The sequence below is a fragment of the Osmerus eperlanus genome, chromosome 27, assembly GCF_963692335.1.
Source record: "Osmerus eperlanus chromosome 27, fOsmEpe2.1, whole genome shotgun sequence".
Taxonomy (NCBI): domain Eukaryota; kingdom Metazoa; phylum Chordata; class Actinopteri; order Osmeriformes; family Osmeridae; genus Osmerus; species Osmerus eperlanus.
This window is the reverse complement of record NC_085044.1, coordinates 7,419,694-7,442,608: the sequence shown is the minus strand read 5'-3', so window position 1 is coordinate 7,442,608 and position 22,915 is coordinate 7,419,694. Positions and strand designations below refer to the sequence as shown.

The window sequence follows — 22,915 nt, the reverse complement described above, 5'->3', positions numbered from 1 at the left end:
GTATCAGGGAGTATTAGAGGACCCTCTGCGGGGTTCAAAAGCTTTCTGCATCTGTCTCTTTCTGGATCTCTCGGTCCTTCTCTTTCTCTTCTCTCCTGCACCATTGTAAAGTAGTGGGCTGCTGAATCCCATTTCCCCATTATTCTCCTCTTTTCTGTTCCCCTCTCCCCTCCCTCCCTGTCTCTTCTCTTCCCTCCCACTCCCCCCATGCTCCCTTCACTCTGCGCTCCCTGTGTGTGATAGGGGTGACATCATCCTTTTACTCCTCAGCCAATCGGAAGCAGGCACATGGAACCTAGCTTTTTATAGGAGTGTTATGTGTACATGAGAGAGGAGATTAAGCCTGGCACAGAGAGAAAGGGGGGGGAGCTCTGCTTTCTATACTGTTAGTATAACATACTGGTATCCCCCTAGTATTTCTTGGTCTGTGTGTCTGTAAGAGCTGTTGAGGGTGACTGTCACCATGGTCATTGTTCTGATTCTATTCAGTGTAAAGGTGTCAGGTCATTTTAGTGTTGCGGGTGTTATAATAGAGCTGGGTATGATCCTATACACAGCTTCTGGTCCCAGGCAGCCAGTAACATCTGGACAAAGCACACCTCTAAAAATTCTGTCAAAGGGAGAATTTGCATATATCCCAGCATGCCCCTACAGTTTTTTTTACCCATCTTATACGTCGTGTTTGGTGCACACAGTTTGTGATTTCTTATTTTCCATTGTTGTTTATGCATTTGTTTGAACGGAGGTGGGGTCAAGGGCGGGGGATTGGGGGATGACTGACTGGATACACAGAGGGTTATGTTCGAATCTGATCAATAAAGATGCGCTTTCCTCTCCATCGCTCTTTCGCTTTCTCTCTTTCTGTTTCTCTCTTTTGCTCTCTAACTCCTCCTTTTCTCTCTGCATGTAACTCTATTTTTCTTTTTCTCTTCTCTTTCTCTCTGACTCTTACTTTTTTCCTCTCTCATTTGCTCTCATTCTTTTTCTCTCCTTTCCATCTTTGCATCTCTCTAGCTCAGGCTGGGAGGCAGACAATCAATCTAATGCAGTTTCCCCCAGAACTCCCTCCCTCCTCCCTCCCATCCCTCTCACTGCACAGGTGATGTCATTCTTTTTCAGCTGGGCTCCCCTCCCTCCCTGCCTTGCTTGCTGGCTTCTTATTGGTGGCTGGCTCTACGCATCGCAACCTCCAGTTCGCTGCTTGTTCTCCAGAGGAGGAGGGGGGAGCAGGAGTGATCGCAAGCCAGGGAAGTGCACTCTGAGCTGGGAGACAAGAGCAACCACACTGCCCCCTTAGATGGACAAGCACAGGCATGCGCCACACACACACTCCTCTGTGGCACTGTAGAGATCAAACAGATAGAGGGGCAGAGAGTAAAAGTATGAGAAAGAGAGAGAGAGTTGCAGTAAGCAGGACTGTAGGTAGTTGAGGACAAAGCAGGCTGAATAGAAAGTGTGCTGAGATCTATTCTCCCTGACTACCGGTTCCGTCACCAGTACATACTCAGCTCTGCAGGAAGGACCCTTTCGGACGTGAATGATAAAAATATAGGAGAAGAAGAAGGAAACACTAGTGACTTACGATATCCCAAAGCCAAAGAGGATTATAATAGTTTTCTGCTGTTTTTTGGAGGACTTTTTGCATGGGGAAGTGTTCTCTGGTCCCAGAGTGTACCTGGACCAGTTCCACCGGGCCCAGTCGTCACTTTGGCCTCGGCTGAACTTGAGCTTCTTCAGAACTTCCTCTTTGGGCTGCTGCCTCATAGACTGTGGCCATGAGGTTGCTACTTGCTGTTCTCTGGGTGTTCCATCTCGTCGTCTTGGAGATGTTAGTTGGATAGAGCCGTTCATCTGCGGTTCTACAGCTAATCCTTGTTGTGGAGCGAGGGAAAGAGAGAAAGAACAAGAGGAGTGTGGTGAAGGGTCATTTCTGACACGTCTTCACAAGGTTCCCCCTACCGCTTGCCTGCCAGCTGACAGTCTGAATGAACTGCAGTAACCAACGTTTGAGGACCAGTGCTGAGTATTTACCATCGTCAGGGCAACCCCGACAACACCCCTCCTCTCTCCCCTCACCCTCCCATCCACTCTTAACCCCACGGAGGACAAACCCTGGGGCAACCCCTGCCTTTTCTTCTCCTTTTCTCAGTTCTCTGGGTACTGAAAAGGGAAACTTATCCCCCTCCCCTCTTTGATCTGGAAATGGCTTTCCTCGTTCGTTGCTATGCCAACTGCCTGCAGCCGTGGTCCTCCAAAGTAAGTGATGTCCTAATGCCTTCTGTGACCAACCCTGGGCTGCCCTCGCTGAATATGTGTGTGTGTGCGTGTGTTTGTTTGTTTAGATATATAATCTGTGTGAGTGTGTCCGTGTTCATTTGTTCACATAATTGCATCAGAATGTGTGTGCATACAGATATGCATACCCCCCCAACTCCTTAGTCTTGATAACTCCTACTTAACTACTATATACTAAACCTCATCAAGCATGTGAGGGGTGTAGCCAGGTGAGGGTTCTGTTCAGTTGAGGGGGGTGTAGCCAGGTGATGGGTCAGGGCTGCTATAAATCTATCCCAATCCCAATAAAGCATTTTAAGGTGTTAACATGGACTCTGATAATGAGGGAGAGGAGGTTGAGGGGTTTGCCCAATGGTAAAGCTCCATGGTAATGCCGGATGGTGACACTCTCTGGTAGGTTTCCATAGTAATGCCCTATGGTAATGCTCCCTGGTAACGAGCCATGGTAACACCTCATGGTAACACTCCATGGTAACGTCCCATGGTAATGCTCCATGGTAACACCCCATGGTAGCCCAGATGCATAGCTGCCATCTCATGTAGAATAACAAGTTTAATCTCTCACCCCTGGAATTCTTATTAGTGTGTTTTCCAGCTGTGTTTACACACACGCAAACACACACACACTGGCTGCTTAGTGTGGTTAAGGGCCTTGTTAATTGGAGCTGATGTGAACCGTCTTTGGTGGGCAGGTCTTCTAAAGGTTAATTCAGTTTTCCTATTTTGGCCCGTTAGCTTCAAAACCGTCTGAAACACCTGTATGGAGTGAAGCTGTATTTATGTCAGGAGCCAGAATCTTATGTCTGGTAGCATGGTCTCTACTACTAGTGTAAGTGCTGGGGAACTGTTCATGAAAATCTGTTCATTAGGGTTTTTGTGCAAATGTATGGTACAGACATAAAATTGTGCAGATCAGTATGATTATGAGCCCAATTGGCCAAATGGTGGTGCTATAGTTAATGTTAAAAACATCACATTTTCAAGCCACGCCCCCTACACCATAAATTGGATTGACTTTGGACTACCAATCACTACTGGACCACCGTTATCAAAAACGGTTGTATTTTGAAACTGGGGCTTGTTTTTCAGGGGCTTTTATTTTGAAACTGGGCCTTGATTTTTCAGAACTGAAGCCTTTGTATCCCATAGACATATAATAACTAGAAGCTAAGGCATTGTAAGCTAAGGCATTGTAGTAGAATCTGAAAACTGGCAGAATGGGGTACAAGGTCGATCAAGAACCAGATACATCATATGAACTTTACGAAAATTGTATGTATTGGTACTGTATTCCTTTGACTTGGTTTTTAAAAATATAGGCCAATTCTAGATGGAACTCACCACATACATTGATATTTTTGCTTCATGTTTTTAGTAGCCTATGACGAGGCTGAGATTCAATTTACTGTAAACTTGAATACCTGGGTCTGTCATTGTTCTAGCTCGGCAAAGCAAGCTAAGTGTGTTACTATTATGAGGATGATGATTGTTGCTTCATTATTACTAGCTTACTGTTATTTTTAATGCCATCATTGTGGTGTTAACTGACATAACGTTCGATAACCATAACAAAATTGTGTTTATCAGACATGATTTGTTCTGGCTTGAACCCCAGAATGCCGCTATATTTTTTATCTACCACAGTACCACATTACTGTTTTAAGTACCACAGTACTGTTAAGTGACACTTCTCCAATCAGCACTGGACTCTAGCATTCAGCATAATTAACAGTATGGTCGATTGAGGAGAAGTTGTTAACAATTTAATGAAACCTGGCTGCTTGTCTCGCCAAAGGGGCAACATCTCTGCTTCCTCCCACTGTATGAAAATGAAGACAAAATATCCCGGATACGGGTGCTGGATCTTGCGCTGGTGATGTAATTTGGAACCAGAGTCTCTGCAGTAGTGATTGGGTTAATTTTCAACCACTTCTATTACAAGATAGAGGAAAACTTAAGAAATATACACAATTATGTGGGCAATGTAGAACAGCAGACTGATTAGAAATATATCCTTTAGTTTAAAAGTTATGACCATTCTAGTGCTCCCCCCCCCCCCCCCAAGAAACTAGCTTGCTAGCGCAGCTAGCTATACTCCTTTCCATAGCTAAAAAGGTTTGACCACCTGATTCCACAATCAAATTGGCCAAACAAGTTAAAGATATTTAGGGTACATAGTGTAGCTAGCTAATGTTTTATTTACCAAGTTTCACAGAAATCTGCAAAAAATGAGGCTATACAGAACTACTACGTCAGTAGCTGCCTGTCATGAACGCAGAAGATTGTGTAATTTTGTCCGAAACTTGCTTTACTCCTACAAACAAATGCTTTGTAACTAAAAAGTTTAGACTTTTAATTGAGTTTATTCATTTATTAATTCACGCCCAGTAACCCCTTGACCAAATTAGATGTGCTTTTAGCTTATGTTGTCATGAGTATCTGGCAGTTTTTAGAAATAAAATCTGTGATTGGACGGCGAACACAGAAAACTTTGCATTCTCTATTGGCTGACAGTGCCCTCATTTGGGATTGGCTGGCTGCTCCTCTCTGACCCCTCCCCCCAGCAGGAGAGGGAGACAGAAAGACACAGAAAGAGAGATAGTCAAAGAGTCATCAAAAGAGAGAGTGTGAAAGAGAGACGAATAGACACACAGAAAGAGAGAGATTGGGAGAAAGAGAGAGACAAAGCGAAAGCAAGAGAGAGAAATAGACGGCGAGAGAGCTAGAGCCAAGGTCTTCTTCACAGTCATGTATTAATCATAGAGCCCGTCCACCTCACTAATGGTGCTCTCTTCTCTGGATCTCTGTCTCTTCATTTGGTCAGCCCTGGACTCGGGCTCTGGAGGAGGGAGGGGGGGGGGGAGTTGACTAGTCTCGGGGGGGGTGAGGGAGGTTAGCTGGTCTGGGGAGTGAGGTGCAGAAGGTTAGCTTGTCTGGATGGGGAAGGGAGGTTAGCTGGTCTTGAGGATGAAGGAGGTTTACTGGTCAGGGGAATGAGGGGGTGTCCTATCCTCCTCTGAGGAGTTTCACATGGGGTGAGGGGGATGAGGGAGTTTGGCTGGTCTGGGCTGGTCCTGAACAACACCAAGCCTCCACTACATCACCTTTCCCCCCTGTCAAGTGAAACTCTGGTATGTTACCTGGAGTATTATTTAATAGTGTACAAAGTGTAATTAAACGAGGAGCGAAAGTATTGGAAATCTGCTCTTCGAAAATCAATGCTCTTTTGCTGTGGTGATATATGGGGCTAGGATTATGTTGAAGCCCCAGGAAAACCAAATCCACAAATTGTTAACTATTTAATTTAGGATCTTATGTACATATTAGTAAGCATCTAAAAGTATAAGACATTAGTTTGAATCAAACATCGAAACATTGTCATTTCAGTTGTTGTAACGTTCCTGACAGTGGGTTTGAATTGAGAGGGGTTATGCTAAGGTATTTATTACTAAATACATTCTTCAGACCAATCATAGAAAAAATCCATGTCCTTTGTCCCACCTCCAACAGGCGCAACTGCGACAACATCAACTGAAACTGAAAGATATTTAAGATAGAATAACAATATGGCACTAGCTAATTCTACAGAGCCATCATTTAGCATTGTATTCACTAGTGCATAGTGCCCCTGATAAAATCTGTGGCACACACACACACAGATTCCTGGAACTACAGATGATGTCGGTGACACAGATTTCTTACCAGCACAAACATCTAAACATTTAGTTCATAACAGAAGTCATTACATACACAATGGTTGAGCCAGTTGTCATAACTGTAGGTCTAATTTCACCTTACAGCGCTTGTACATTTGCAATGTGCTGGCAGTTTTGACATCAGTAAACAAATCAATTCATGTAACAATTCACTTATCTATATATCTGAAAGTATATCCAGTTTATATTGTCGTTCTGTTAGCTAGCCCCAGCCCCTTGAAAGCACCTGAATATCGTTTGTAGCTTAAACACAAATTAACTTCCAAATAACGAAATACAATTTCTCAATTACGCTTAATTTAATTTCATTGCGAATGTCTTTGTTAATCACATTAGTTAAATCTCGGTAGCCTACTGCACTCCGTTGGATTATGAAAAGGACACCTGAATAATATTAACTTTGAGTTAATTGTCAAGTTAAGTTGTTGAGTTAAACTTTGAATATTAACCAGAGCAGACCAGAGGACCAATCAGAGTGAAGGGGCTGTGACGCAAAGAGAGCAAGTCAAGCTGCGGCGAATAATGTTTTCTTAATTTTTCATTGTTTGATGTTGAAATGCTTATCCAAACTACGTCAATCCCGGCACTGCACTCAGTTGGGTTATAAAGAGGACCTATGCAGAATATGAACTCAGATACAGAGTATCTGAGTTCCACCCTAACGTTACATACGGCATCTAACGTTGCGTATGTAACGTTGTGCTAACTATCTATTTTAATAATAGAGTAATATAGACAGCAAAGCACTTTGTAGCTCACCATTCAGTGACCATTTGAATGGAATGATTTTCAGATGGCAAGGCTTCTGCTTTGTTTTCTGATTATGAATCAGATGGAATAAGTGGATTTATTTGCGCTATTGCTGTATGTGACTGTTGCTATGAAAGATTGTTTGACATAAGCAGAGCTGTTGAGATGTCAATCGACCAGCCACGCCTACACAGTTTTGAGAAATGGTCTAAACAGGAAGATTAGCTGGTTTTAAACTAGGGTTTCTAATAGTTAGAATGTTTATTTTAATTCAGATTTTTTTTTGTGGATGCTTAATGAGATGCTAAAATTTGATATCATATATACATTTAGACTATTTGAAACACATTTTCTTGTGGCTTTACATTTAGTCATTTTTAGTCATTTAGCATTAAATGCATAGGTCATGGTGGTAGTCTCACCATTCATAATCTCCTCAAATAACTACACACATTAGGGCTTTGCTGTGCCACATGGTGTGATTGATTTGATGAATCACTTGAAGTAAACATAGATAGTGACAGTCAGGAAGTAATTGTGTTACAACAGTCACAGAGAAAGAGATTCACAGCTCCCAGCCCAGGACCACTCTCAGGGCAGAGAGAGATCATAGGTGGAGCTTTCCCCGTAGTTATCACAAGGGACATTTAGCCAGTTCTTTCTCCTGACCCTGAACATCTATTCAACCTGACAAATATAATATACAGAATCTACTCTTATCAACAGAAAACTCACATGAGAACATATAAATATATTTACTATTTGTATTTTTATATTGTAAATTATTTGGCTACTTTATGTTTTATTTTTATTTTTTATTAGTATTAGGTAGACTTGTACCTTTAGTATAATTAGACCACATATTTAAGTTTTAGGATTCCTATATATTTAATGTATGCACCTTCCTGCTAAAGTAAATTCCTTGTCTGTGCAAACTTTCATGGCGAATAAAACCCTTTATTTCTGATATTGATTAGTGAATAACATAAGTACACAGGAAATCCCATTTTCCTCCACAATGCCCTGTGAGACCGTGACTGCCTTAGACGGTGACTCTTGTGATCTTTCCATTTGACCTTTGCGATGTTGCGTAATGCGGTTATGAAGCCTTGAATTGATACATTTACTATCAGACAGCCACCACTGGGAGTGAGAAAGACAGACAGGAAGGCAGAGAAACGAAGGCAGAGAGACGGCCAGGAAGGCAGAAAGACAGACAGGAAGGCAGAGAAACGAAGGCAGAGAGACGGCCAGGAAGGCAGAAAGACAGACAGGAAGTCAGACTGACAGAGAAGGAGAGAGACAGGTAAACAGGTACAGTACCCTTTCAGTCTTGCTGACATAGCTTAAAAGAAAGACACAAAGAGAGGGTGAAAAAGAGAAGGAGACAGAGGAAGAGGTTTCAGTGGAGATGAAAGATAATTTACAGTGGATGGGATATTAGGGGCTTTACCTGTGTTGGTGTATGTGCATGTGTGTTCGGCCTTGCTTCTAAAGCAAGCAATATTGATCCTTACCACCCAGACTTCCTGTCCAAATGACACCTTAACCCTCCCTAGACACACACATACACCGACACGGAACACATGCATCTACTCAAGTCTATTCATCATTGTATCGTTTTTGACCTGGGTCTGTTGAGAAATAAATTGGAACAGATCATACCTCTCAGTCCACTGAGGTGACTGTATGACTGAATCACACACTGTCAGATGTTTGCATATGTGGGGGCAAGCACTGTGGGTGTCTGTTTGTGTGTGTGTGTGTCTGTCTGTGTGGAGGGTAGGGACAGCAGGATAGATGGTGTGTGTGTGCATGCGTGTATGATTCCCATCCTTGTTTGTAGTGTTAGGGACTTAAATGGCCTGTGAGGGTTTATGTCTGTGCGCACACACACACACATTAGAGGATCCATTACTGACTTCCCCAGCACCTCTCTCCTCCAGGTCTGCACAGGACACCCTAATGGATGATATTCAAGGGCATTTTTCTATACAAATGGGATGTGTGCATGCACACTTGTTTATGTACCTTTCCAGTCAGATTGAGTCTGAAGCGTGTGTGTGCCTGCAAGCTAAGCCAGCTAACACCTAGCTGACGATCTGTGTTGCTGTGGCACAGCAAGGCCGGATCCAAAGGGGTGCAGGGGTGAGCTTTAGGCTACCAAGAGCAGTCCTCATGGATATTTGTAACAGTCACCCGTCTTCTATCTCAGATCAAACCATTTCTTTTTCACTTCATCATTTCTGCGCCCTTCTCCAGATATAGCGTTCACTGCATGAGTAATTGCATTCCATGCATCGGTTTTATTTACTGCTTTGTATCCACCGCTGACGCTAAATATGATGTGCGTTTGTCGCTAACTTCTTGCAGCAGTACCTCCACTTCAGTGTTTTTCTTTCTTTTGGAGTCGAGGCCTCCATCATCTTTACCACGTCTTTTCGACATTTCTCTGAGTGTGCACACGGCCCTGCCATCTCATGCCCTTTTATGGGAATTAACGGGGCGTTTACCTATGCTAAATAGGAGCAACGGGGCACAAGCTTTCAACTTACGACATATTGGGATTCATCATTATAAGACCACACCTGCGAACAATTCTGCTGTTTAGGAACACGTTATGAATCACACGTTTACTTTTCTTAGGAACTTTCTTAAGAAAAAATGGAAGAATTAACTTAGGAAGATATTGGTGAATGAAGCCAACTGAGCGGCCGCGACATCCGACGGGTTTCCGCAGGCCTCCACACATATTTTTTGAATACATTCGGGCCATAAGTTTTGGCAATGACAAATGTTGTGTTTTGCAAATCAGAATGATTTGAGTGATTTCGCCTGGCTAGAACTAGTTCACACTTTCCCCTGTGCTGATGATATGACTTACTGAAATTATGTTAGCAGTCATTTTATGCCAAGGCCCAGCAAGCTTTGCAAACACAAAATGTATGTCGCTCCCAATACTTTTGGCCACACCTGTATATTAGGCCCTCTCTGAGGGCCCTGACAGTTCCACACTTCTGTCAACTGTCCACAAACTTTGCAGCGCACCTCTCTTGCTGCTGTCCTAAAAAAAAATTCCACCCAACTAACCAATCACCATTTAGTAAAAAGGCGTATGATTGGCTGAACCGAAATTGACAAAATACAGAATACAAAACGAAACAAAGGAAAGGAAATAAGATGTACAGCTAGTTTGATAGCCTGCAGGTTGTAGGACTGTCTGGCTGTTTCCTGTCTGTCTGGCTGTTTGTGTGCCTGTGGGCTGCAGGTGCCAGTAACAACACAGACAGAACCCAGGCATACATCCCTGGGTCAACCTGTAAGAGCTTATTTGTGTTGGAGGTAGAGGACAGGAAGCATATGTACTGTATGCTCCAGGGGGCCATGGGAAGGTGTGTGTTTGTGTGTGACCGAGTGAGTGTGTGAGCATGTGTGTGTGTGACCGAGTTAGTGTGTGAGCATCTGTGTGAGTAAGAGTGCTCTGGTTCTGGTGGACAGGTTGTGTGATATTGTCCTTGAGTGGGTTGGAGCTGGCCATGGCTGTACTTCCTGAGAGATCCCAGACAGCTTCCTCATACACACAGGGCACACACACACACACATCTCCACACACAGGACACACACACATCTCCACAAACAGAACACACACACCTCAACACACAGGACACACACACCCACACACATCTCCACACACAGGACACATGGGGAACCCTGTCCTGTCTCTCTGTCTTTGTTTCCCTCCCCCCCTTTTCTCATATTTATATCTCTTTATGTCCAGTTTATATCTCTCATTTGTTCTCTCCCATCTCCCTTTCTGTCATCCTCTCACTACCTCTCCGTCCCTCTCTTGTTCACTCTTCCAATCATCAATGCTTCTGTCATCCTCTTGCCTTTCTTCTTCCCTCACTTTCCATCTCTCTCTTTTGTTCCTAACTTTGTTCCTCTCTCTGTGTGTGTCCCACTGCTACTTGTGTATGACAGAGAAGACCGGTCACTAGGGGAAACGGGGAGGTACTGGCCACAGGTCACTGTCACTCGATTATTTCATGAATATTCATGAAGCACATCAGTCTGCGCTGTACTGAATGTCTGTCTCTGCACAGCATCCCTTGCTACTTCTCACATCCTTCCTCTTTTTCTCTCTGTCCCTCTCCCTGCTTTTCCCATCCCTCTCCATGCTCTATCTATCTCTCCCTGTTCTCTCTGTCCCTCTCCCTGCTCTATCTCTGTCCTTGCTCTCTCCATCCCTCATCTCGTTTCTTCTCTCATCCTTTCTCTTTTCCTCCATCCTTTCTAATTTCCATCCCGACATACTCCTCCCTCTATCTAGCTCCACCCCCCTCTCTCTGTCTTCCCCGTGTTTGCTTTCTCTGTCCTTTCTGCCCTCCTTCTGTATCTTTCCTTGCTCACTCCATCCTCCCTGCTATCAGCTCTCAGGGTGAAGACTGTTCTCCCCTCTACTCTCTTCTCTGTCCCATCCTCTCTTCTCCTTCACCTCCAATTCTAACTTCCATTCAGTACTCCCTTGTGTTCTTTTCCTCTTTCTCTCTAACATATTCACTATGTCTCTTTCCATCTCACACACACATCCACACACTTCCAAACGATGCATGAGTGATTAGAGAGAATAGAATAAATATTAGTATGTGAACAGTGGCTGACAGTTCTTGAAGGCAGTGAGAGTGTGTGTGTGTGTGTTTTTTTGTGGTCCTTAAAAGTGTACGTGCTATATCTACGGAGTTCCTACATTTAGAATTAGTGTTGGGGTTGTAATTACATTAAGAGTTGGGTTTAGGAGTTAGAGATAGGTTTTATGGTTAGAAGCTGTTAGGTTTAGGGTTAGGGAAAACAAGGTTTTTAATGGGACTGAATTGTGATTCCTCACAATAATAGCTATACACACGTGTGTACTAGGCTGTATATTTTAGTTCATTCTCAGCTCTTGTCTATCGGAAAGTCTAGCAATACTGACATCTACAGGGCTGTCTTCATGGCTATAGCCCTTGACTGTTCTATAAGCTTCCTTAGTTCCTCTTGCTTTATTTGGATGGTCATTTTATGTAGCTGTGGCGACTCTCAGGGTTCCAATCCGGTCTCCCACTCTCCCTCCCAACTCTCCCCCTCTCTCTCCTGTCTTCCCTTCCCCCTCTCTCTCCAGTCTCCCCCTCTTCTTCCTGTCTCCCCCTCTCTTTCCTGTCTCCACATCTCCTCCTGTCTCCCCCTCTCTTTCCTGTCTCCACCTCTCCCTCCTGTCTCCCCCTTTCCTCTCCCTGCCTCTTCCCTCCTGTCTCACCCCCTCTATACCTCGTCTCCTCTTTGTCTTCCCACCCCCATCTTCTTTCCCAGCTGTCTCTCCTATGCGCCCTAAGCTTTGTCTGCTACTTTTTAGCCTGCCATATATCTCAAGACAACAAGAGGGTCAGGAAGGTTCAATCCCATAGCACGCTAATTACAACTCAAATATACGTGTGCATGTGCATGTCTCTGTGGGCCTGTGTGCATATGGGTGTGTGCATGCCTTCTTGTGTGAGTGTGTGTGTACGTCTGCATGTATGTTGGTGGTGCATTAGGGAGCAGATCCTCCATGTTGATGTGATGGAGTCACACAGCAGAAGGAGGCCTGCATGTATATTTTATACTGAACAGTCATCATTCATTAGTGATGAGAGAAGGAGACCCCCCCCTCTCTGGAGAGGACAGGGGGGGGGGGGGAAGAGGAGGAGGGGAGGGGATTGGAGGGAGGGAAGAGAGGAGGAGGTGAGAGATGGAGGCAGTAGGGGAAAAGAGGGGAGAAGGGGAGAAGTGGAGGGGGTAGGGGAAAAGAGAGGAGGGTGTTGAGAGGGAAAGACAAGAGAGGAGGAGGGGATGTAGGAAAGGAGGAGGGGATAGAGGAGAAGACAGAAGGAGGGGGTATGGAGAAGAGATAAGGAGGGGAGAGAAGAAGAGAGGAGGAGGGGGTGGGAGAAGAGGAGAGAGGAGGGGAGTGAGAGCAATTGAAGATGGAGGTCTGAATGATGACCGTGAGACAGCAGTAATTAGCCAGACACACAGAAACACACGCATACACACACACAGAAAGTGTCTCCCCAAGTGTCCCATCTATTAGCAAGCTCCCCTCCTCCTCATTTTTCTCCAGCATCCAACTTCCCTCGCTTCCTCCATCATTACTGGGGGGAGGGGGGTGCAGGGTGGTACCAGCAGTTAGACTAAGTGCTGGGGGGTTGGGGTCAGGGGGGGGGGGGGGTAGACTGAACATTTTTAATATTGCAGTGGGGCATCACGGCTCTAACCAGCTGTAGGTGTAGAGACTGAGCGGGTGTAAGTAGTGTGTGGGTGTGTGCGTGTCTGGGCAGCGAGGTTGGCAGACGTGCAGACATGGAGGATGTTTGCAGTAGATTGACTCGCTCTCAGATGAGAACTTCCTCCCTCTCCCTCATCTGCTGTAGACTGGTAAGACCTGTGCGTGTGTGTGCCGGGGGGGGGGGGGGGGGGGCACAGATAGAGACAAACGTGTGACAGAGAGAGATATATTTAAATCTAAACAGACAGTACACAGTCTGTCTGTTTGATGTGTCTGTGTCTGATCAGAAACTAAGGAGGTCATTCACTATGTCCAGACTGACCACTGTGAGCATAGCCTGGCTACAGAGAGGCTGTGCTCTCTTTGCTTTCAAGGAAAAGTGGAGACAGAGCTCCATTTCCTAACCACATGTGATTTAAAAAAATAAAAGAAACAAGCATTCTTCTTCAGAATTTTGTCAAAATTGTGAAATTGTAACTTTCACAATTAGGAGACAAGTTCTGTTCAATTTTGGTACATTGGTATTATGGTCAAGGCATAACATATTTTCAATTTTATTATATTACTTCTCCCTCTGTTCTATTCACACTATGTAATGACAACTAGAATGTTCAGTGTGAGTATGTAAACATGTAGACCTATCTTTATATGTGTGTTGTAAGTATGTATACTTTATTACTTTATTTATGATCGTACTGACACATACACACACAGATCCTACAGCCAGCTGCCAATTGTCCGTTTTGTGTCAGTGGTTTCTTTGTTTGAGCAAGTGTGTATGGATGTGTGTGTTTTTGTCTATGTCTACAAAATTGCTAGTGTTAAATTAAAACCCAAACCCAATTAAAAAACTATGTTTATTTTAACACCGGAAAAGTGGCTATATGCATCCCCACTATACTGTGGCGTGTCAAAGTAACCCTTTGATAGTGTTAAAAAGTCAACACCAATTGGAGTTTATTCAACACTCTACATTGTTACAAATCAACACCACTTAACACTTAGCCTTAAGGTGTTATTCAAGCAATTTGCCATTTGTCTTTTATTGAAGTTACTTGTATTCACAATATATGTTCTCTCATCATTCATCTCGTCATGGTGTATCAGAACCAGAGGTGGCACAACAGGTCCAAAAGTGGTGGGGAAAAATTTGGGAACCATCTGCACTGACTTGTTTTTTGATACAGTTTATGCTCGATGGCGTTAGCAGTAATGAGTTGTTGAGAGGGGTGGTCGATTGCTCTGCCTCTGGGCCCGGGTTGGCTGTAGCTAGGAGATCACTGTGACTGACAGGTGCATTCACTTGTTGCAGTCAGCGTTTGAAGTAGTGCATTATAGTCAACAGAGAAACGGGCTGAAATTTGGTAAAAGTATTTTATCAACTTGTTCAATTGCAAGAAGAAAGAATGTTTTTTTTCTTCGTTTTTAATAGTAGATACATTAAATGCGCTCAATACTCCCCTGAGTTGAAAGTGGTGGGGCGGGGCCCTACCACTTTGAAAAGTAGTGGGGCAAATGCATGCTCGCCACACGTGTGCCGGCGGCTCTGATCAGATCAGTCACACAAATTACAGTGAACACATCACCTCTACAATTCAAAATACTCCATACAAGCATTGGCCATATTTTAGCTCATCTCCTCTTGATGTGGACTGCTCCTTTATTTACTTTGCTTCTTCTGAATTGGTAAGGTAATCATAGCTGTCATTCTTCATTGGTATTCTTACAGATTTCAGGACTCCCTTGCACTCCACATGAGCCAGCATGTCTTTGGAATAAAGCACAAATCTCATTCTTAGCAACCTGATGTTTTTATACTTTGTTTACTGAATTTGTGATCGTGATAACTAATGACCTCACTGGTGTGAGTGTAGCCGGTGTGTATCGGGTAAAACTCTATGAAACAGGCCACTGGCTTCAACGAAGAGCTAGCTTTTCGTTGGCGTAGCTGGTAGTGGTCGCGCTTGGGAAGTCAGAGGTGGTGTATTCGATCCACAGTGAGGGATGAACATCGGTCCGGATACCTCTGACAGAGCAAGATCACGTCTCTTACATACAAACTGGTGGCATAAGACACAACGCACAAGGAGTACCAACAACCGCTACTGTGGTGCCGTGACCCGGATCACTTGGTTAGCTATCAGCCAACCTGCTGGTGTGTGGAGTGAGTTTAGAGGGGTGCATGTAGCCGGTGTGTATCGGTTAAACTCACTCCTCAACAGGCCACCCGCGTCAACGAAGAGCTAGCTTTTCATTGGCATAGCTGGTAGTGGTCGCGCTTGGGAAGTCAGAGGTGGCATGTTCGATCCACAGTGAGGGATGAACATCGGTCCGGATACCTCTGACAGAGCAAGACCACGTCGTGTGGCATAAGACACAACGGAAGAGGAATACCAACAACGGCTACATGAGCACCTTGCCCTGTCTGTTATAATGAGTGGCTCGGCCTTGTTCAGTTAGCAACCTATTTGGTTCCTTACAAAACTGATGATTTCAATGGAAATATTCACAAGTTATGAAGCAAATATTCATTATAAAATATATGTGTGACAATAGTCTTGCTTACCGTGTGTGAAAATGTAGTTAAAAATTGTAGATTGAGTAGATGAAAATTGGAAAACGTTATATAATGGAGGGGCTTTGATCTTCCCCCATCAGTGATCAATTGAACACCAATGGAGAAAATCTGATTTGACAACTTAACTGAGTCAAAGGCTCAACACTGGCAGTGCTATTTTATAACTGTGGGGTGTTATAACACCAACAATCTCTATTCAACACCGTCCTTTTCAGGGCTCGACATTAACTTTTTGAGGCACTTGTCCTTTGGACAAGTACATTAACGTTTCACTTGTCCATGCACAAAAGTCACTTGTCTGGGTAAAGATTTATCATTTTATGTTTTTGTGTGTGTTGACGTTAGCTAGCTAGGGTCGGCAACTGTGTACCTAGCTAACATTAGCAGCATTTGTATCAGTTAAATGTACGTAGTTAAATATCAGCTAATATTCAACTGTAAAGTATAGCTGCACCTTTTAAAGGATCCCTTGGTAAATCAGCCTCTGCCAGGTAGAAAGGTAAATTTTATAAAAAATAAAAAGTTAACACCGACATTTAGTGGCAAAATCCATTGTTATGTCTACAAAATTATTTTAGATATAGTATAAGTTTAGCTAGCTTGCAAATACTGAGGATAGCCTACCAATTAGCCTACCGTTAGCGATCCTAGCTAACGGTAGGCTAATTGGTAGGCTATCCTCAGTATTCTATCTTGGGACGAAGTGTTTTGCTAATGCATAATTTGGTCAAATAAAATCGGTAAAATAGATGTAATGAGTGGCACATGACGTGAAGTAACATGGCATTTTATTTTGTTTGAGTTTTAACTTGTCCAGTGGGGCAAGTAAATTTCTCTTCCCTAATTTTAACACATTTATGTGTTGAGTATATGTGTTTGTATCCATCTGGTATGTGTGTGTGTGTGCTTATGTCTGCCGGAGATCCTTTAACATCTGACTTCCTGTTTGTCTGAACAGCTTCCTGCAGACCTCAACAAGATGCACCTCACAGACCACATGCACCAGCAGTTGACACATGTGCCTCCCAGCCAATCGGGATGCAGCATCGCCAGCGACTCTGGGAGCAGCAGCCTATCAGACATCTACCAGGTAGATCACCATCCAATCATCTTACCCTCTTTACTAATTAGAAAGACTAGTGCACAGTGCCTGTGATGCAGTCAATGATGAAGATATCAGTGACACAAATACAGAGATTTCTGGAATTATAGAAAGTGCAGTGCTTGTGAATTTTGTGCCTGTTATGCAGCTGCAGTTTTTATAAGTTGCTTCAGTACCTACATTTTGTCATTTATGCATATTATAAAAGCAATTACTCATTCATATGAACAAATTGCTAATGCTTTTGTACATTCATACAAATGAATGTAGCCTACTGTCTGCTGTTTCCTACATTGCCAATTGCTTTTTTGATGTTGATCAAGATGTATATTGGTTTTCTATTAAATAGTCTAACCCTATCATTGTCATCCAAACCTTAGCTATACTTGACATAATTTCTCATTTCTCTTTTACATTTAGCTAATTTGATTAGGGGGGTGTTGGAGTCTGGTGGCCAGTTTTTGCAATCTGTCACAGAGTCTTTAATGAGTTTGTCATAGAAAGCGTTGCACTTGATAGAACTATTACATTTTCACAAACAACTCATCAGAGCAATACACCTTCACACAGCGTCACGTGAGATCAGAGGCTCAAGATCTTAGTGGCGCTCAGCTCAATGCTGTGATGTATTTCTCACGTGAGCCAGCTCAACATGTCTGAAAGGGATCCATTGCGAAACATGGTGGCAAACTATTTTTTACCATTTTTATAGCAATCTCAAAGCGCTCATCCAAACAACGTAAACCGCGGAAACATACGTCCTTGAGTCCTGAAAGTAACAACTGCAAAATTACAACTTTGCACAGTGACCAATTCTCAAGTTAATCATTCCACTAAAATCCCACTATAAAACTTGCACAGACAGACACACACAAAAGATTCCTCGCATTATTGTACAGATGAATAGGATGCTATTGGCTCAATGGAAAAGGAGTGGTTTTAATCATCAGCCCTTTCTATCCTTACTCCCCTTGACCAGTGCTCTTAAGCACCCCCCCCCCCACACACACACACACACATACATCCCTCCTCTTCTTAGTTCCCCCTTCCAGTGTAGCACATTATTGTGCTATCTGACTGGGCGTGTATGTTGGATAAGAGTCTCCCTCTCTCTTGCCACCTAATAAAGGTCAGATAAGTCTGATTTGCTCTCTCTGGACCACCAGAGAGGCTGTCTTTCTTTCTTTTGTTCTCTTTTTCTCTCACTTTCTGTCACACTCAGGGCCTACTAATGCTTTTGCGCCCACTTCAAACGTATTTGGTTGGCAACGTGTTGGTTGACGTCTTTGTCCAGTCACAAATATGTAAACAAACTATTCTACTCACCCTAAAAGGTTCAGCCTGGTCCAGGTATGCAAACAATCCGAACAAAAATGGATTGGTTACATTCCCAAAGGTCCAAACTATCTAACCAGTTTGTCCAAACAATGAATTATATCAAGACTTAGCCACAAACTTGTTGCTTCATTCTGCTTTCGCCGATTCAATTTTTTCACTCTCTCACGCACTATCGCTCATAGGAGGAGATGTGCTTCGACTATTTACGATTGGAGACAGTCAAAATGGCCGGTACACTCTGCCCTTTCAATTGACACCTTGTTTGACCCAATAGGAGCTTCCATGCCCTGCTGACAGCCTTTTAAAGCCAACTAGGTCTGTGCGTCCTGCCCACTCGTTCTAAACACATTTCTCAAACTGGCTTTGACTGGCTCTGAAATGAGATTGTTAGCCTTGTAGCCAAGGAAATGCTGCAAATGCTAATACCCAACATGATAGGTATCTGTGGAGCCTTCACAATAAAAGTCCCGGGCGTAAAATAGATGGCACAAGCAGTGTTCTGTGTGCGTCAAAACTGAGGAGGCAGATAAAGCACTCCAATGTGTTCATGCTTCAGTTTTGGTGTTTCAGCAATACTAATGGGGGATAATATATGATAGTTCTAATTATCACCTTTCATTAGAGATAACAATGATGAAAAATAATACCTTTTTATCCTAAGTATTTGACCTTGGTTACAAAGGGTCATTTTGGAGTCTCTAAAAGGCCCTTTTAGAAAACGCCTGGATTTACTCTTATAAAAACATGTGTCAAATATGAATATATTGTGGTATTATGTTTGACTTTTGATTTGAATTGGGTAAGGCTTCAAGCTGTGGTCCAATTCTGTCTTCCAGCTAATACCTACCACCTCTTGGCCTCTTCAGGCCTCTGTTTTCAAAACAAAATCTAGGCGTAAATAGAAACTTAAACTTTCTTTGTGTTCAAGCTTTTATTACCACTCATCACCAGTAGGACTGACAGGGGTCCTGACAACAGGGGAACTTCAGAGTGTCAGCTTTCAAAAGAGACCACAGTCATGCATGTACTCCAAATGGTTCAAGAACAGCTTTCAATTTACTTTGGGTATGCTGTATAGGTGTTTTCAGGCACATATAACAGGATGCTTAAGAGGTTTTAAGCAGCCATGCAATATTACAGTTCCTGGAATTTGTAATCTTGGTCCAGATTGCATTTTTTTGGTGTCGTGAATTTTTGGTGTTTGTTGTGAATTCCAGCCTTGTCTAATATTTAAATTTGCTGTTACCTCATACAAGCACATCAATTTCGTTATCACTAAATCTTTGTTTTTGCAATTTTGACTTTGGTGGCTGATCCATGATAGAAAGAAAGAAGGAGGCCCATTCAATTGTGCATTTAAATGCTCGCAATTTACGGTATAGTGGGCGGAGAAACGCGCTGCTTACCCGATGAACTGCAGGTCTGGTAAATACGACGTAAACTGAAGTATCACAGCGTGCGCTTTGTGTGGGTTGGCCATGGCGCTGATAACGCTACGTTTGGAAATGTACGTACATGAGGGCCTCAGTCTCTCTCCCCCTCTCACTGTCAGACTGTTTGTTTTTGTCATGCTGATGTTGTTTTTCAAGACTTCCCTGTTAATTCTTGACAATGAGACATCTATGCTGCCCCCTACTCTCTCTCTTGCTCTCTCTCTGCCTCTCTCACCCAACCTCCCTCTCCCAGTGTGATGTGTTGACGTGGGATGGAAGGAGGAGAAGAGAGGTTGAGAGAATTTTTTTTGGAAGAGTGGAGAAGATAGGAAAGGATGAGTGAAGAGGAGAGGAGAGGTTAGGAGAAGAAGACGGGAGAGGAGAGTAGGCAAGAAAAAAAAAGACTACATGTAAAATGTAAGAATGCACCTTATCCTGAAGGAGCAGCCAGACAGATGGCCTACAGTGTTAAACAATCCACAGATCCAAGCCCCCCCTAACTCCAGGGCTGTTGGTTCGAATCCCATCTCTGTAGAGCCGTACCCTTCAAACATCTGTTCCAACAACAGGACCTATATGGGAACCAGGAATAACACACTTTACATTCAAATGAAAAAATAGAATTTAAATTGTGATTGAATCATTATTACATATCAAAATCAGGGAGATTTCTGGGATTAGAGCAGATCCGTGGTTGGGTTAAGGGGTATGTTTCTAAAGACTAAAGAAGGATTGAAGGTATGGAAGAATTGGAGGGATGGAAGGTGTGTTTATTTGAGATCTTATCTGGGCTCAGGGCTAAGTCTTTCCAGGAGACAGAGAGAGAATATCTAGAATGTTAGTTGATGGAGGTCCTTTCTCTCACTCATCCCTAGATGTCATCTGTTCGGGACAATAATCTGTTTTTTCTCCCTGCCTTCCGATCCTCCCTCCTTCTCCATGGTTCCTCCTTTTCACTCTCCTCTTTCCCTTTCTTCACCCCACTCCTCCCACATCCCTCCATCCTTCCTCCCCTCTCCTCTCTATTCCCCTTTCATCCCTCCTCCCTCTAATCCTTACCCCTTTCCTCCTCTCCCTCTTCCCTTCTTTCTCCCTGTCTCCCTCCCCCAAGGCCACAGAGAGTGAGCTGGGGGACGTGGACCTGTCTGGCCTGCCAGAGGCGGCGGTGGACTCTGAGGAAGAGGAGGAGGAGGATGAAGATATTGAGCAGGCGTCTGCTGCCCTCCTAGGGAGAGACCTGGTCAGAGAGTGTCTGGAGAAGGACCCTGCAGATCGCACCGATGACGACATAGGTAATACACACTTCTTCACCGACTGACTGTGCAATGCTTGGTAAAGATTAATATTTCTTACACACACACACACACACATTAGTCCTTTCGCCGGTCCTTACTAGAAACATTTTCTTGTCTTCCTCTTTCCCTCACTTCATATCCTTCCATCCCTTCATTTCTCTAATCCATACTCTTCCATCCCTCCCTTCTCCTTCTCTCCCTCCATTATTCTCACTTTCCTCTCCCTCCCTCCTTCCATCCCTCTCTTCCTTCCCTCTTCCGTCTCACCCTCAGAGCAACTGCTGGAGTTCATGCACCAGCTGCCTGCATTTGCCAACATGACCATGTCTGTGCGAAGTGAGCTGTGCAGCGTCATGGTGTTTGAGGTGGTGGAACACGCCCACACTCTCATCCTCCACAACAAACAAGAGGTACGGATGGAGGGGGAGAGGGGGTTGGAAAGAGGGATAGATGGAGGGAGGGAGGGATGAATGAAGGGAGGGGGAGAGGGAGAGAGAGGGTGAAAAGGGAGGGAGGGGGAGAGGGGGAGAGGAGGTGTAGACAAGAGGGATGGAGGGAGGGATGGATGGATGGAAGAGGAGTGGGTGGATGGATGGTTGGACTTAATACACACACACCCCAAAGGAAACCTCCTGCAACAGAGTGTAGTCAATCATTTACTTAACCTCAGAACTAATTAATTAAGTTAAACAGATGAAAAAAGGGAAATTTGTTATGGCTCTCTGAGACAGGCAACCCCTTGACAAGCTAATAAATTACATAGCATGGACAGAACACTTCCTAACACTTGTGGATGCAATCTACATCAATAGGATGAAGTGGAATACACCAGAGATGGGGACTCGAGTTAAAGACTCGTACTCGAGTCGCACTTAAGTCGCATTATCATTGACTTGCGACTTGACTCACACTCGACGTATTGCTACTTCATACTTCACTCGGACTCTAGATGTAAAGACTCGTGGACAATACGAGTCATTAGAAAATACATAGGCCTACAGAAATCCTATAGCTTTCTGTCAGTATGTTGCTCTTCGCATTTGCGCCACAGCTGACTGACAGGAGAGAAGAAAATTAGAGCAAGCGAGGGGAGAAAGACAGCGTGGAATGGGACAAGCAAGCATGGCAGCTCCACACATGCCTATTGTCATTTCGTTTGATTTTACCGATATTCAAAGCACAGGAACGAACAAGCACAGTGCAATATGCAAAACGTGTCACAAAAAAATAAAAGATGCAGAATGAACAACATCAAACTTCATCAGGCATCTTAAAACACACCCGGAGAGGTCAGTCTTCTGTAGTGTAGTGAAATGTTAGCCACGTACGTATGGTGGCTACAGTAGCTAAAGTAAACATGTGCAAGGGCAGGATATCGAGTGATGACTTGGCATTTAGTTAAAACTAACTAGCTATCACATTCATGTACAGATACAGTATGACTTTCATTTTGATTATTAATTCATAGATTACACCACTCTAGTGTAGGGTGACCACCATCAAACAAACCAAATGTGGGACCATTACTAAGTTTGTGTGGGACAATGTGGGACATGTTACCAACATGTTACCTAAAACTGCTAATAATGTCTATCTAACTTAATAAAAACATTTGTATTATCCATCCATCCATCCATCATCTTCCGCTTGTCCGGGGGTCGGGTCGCGGGGGCAGCAACCTAAGCAGGGAGGCCCAGACTTTCCTCTCCCCGGCCACTTCCACCAGCTCTTCCTGGGGGACCCCGAGGCGTTCCCAGGCCAGCCGAGAGACATAGTCCCTCCAGCGTGTCCTGGGTCTTCCCCGGGGCCTCTTCCCAGTGGGACGTGCCCAGAACACCTCACCAGGGAGGCGTCCAGGAGGCATCCTTATCAGATGCCCGAGCCACCTCAACTGGCCCCTCTCGACGCGGAGGAGCAGCGTTTCTACTCTGAGCCCCTCCCGGATGACCGAGCTTCTCACCCTATCTCTAAGGGAGAGCCCGGACACCCTGCGGAGAAAACTCATTTCGGCCGCTTGTATTCGCGATCTCGTTCTTTCGGTCACTACCCACAGTTCGTGACCATAGGTGAGGGTAGGAACGTAGATCGACTGGTAAATAGAGAGCTT

At 44.0% G+C, this 22,915-nt stretch overlaps 1 protein-coding gene across 3 annotated transcripts in view; it reads left to right on the top strand.

Moving 5' to 3' along the window:
- rapgef6 (Rap guanine nucleotide exchange factor (GEF) 6) overlaps positions 1-22,915 on the top strand; it is a 114,566-nt gene that overhangs the window by 55,469 nt on the left and 36,182 nt on the right. For all 3 annotated transcript variants that reach the window (XM_062453164.1, XM_062453165.1, XM_062453163.1), the window contains exons 7-9: positions 16,599-16,730; positions 20,625-20,805; positions 21,082-21,218. In XM_062453164.1, coding sequence (XP_062309148.1) covers positions 16,599-16,730; positions 20,625-20,805; positions 21,082-21,218 — 450 coding nt within the window. The remainder of the gene's footprint in view (positions 1-16,598; positions 16,731-20,624; positions 20,806-21,081; positions 21,219-22,915) is intronic.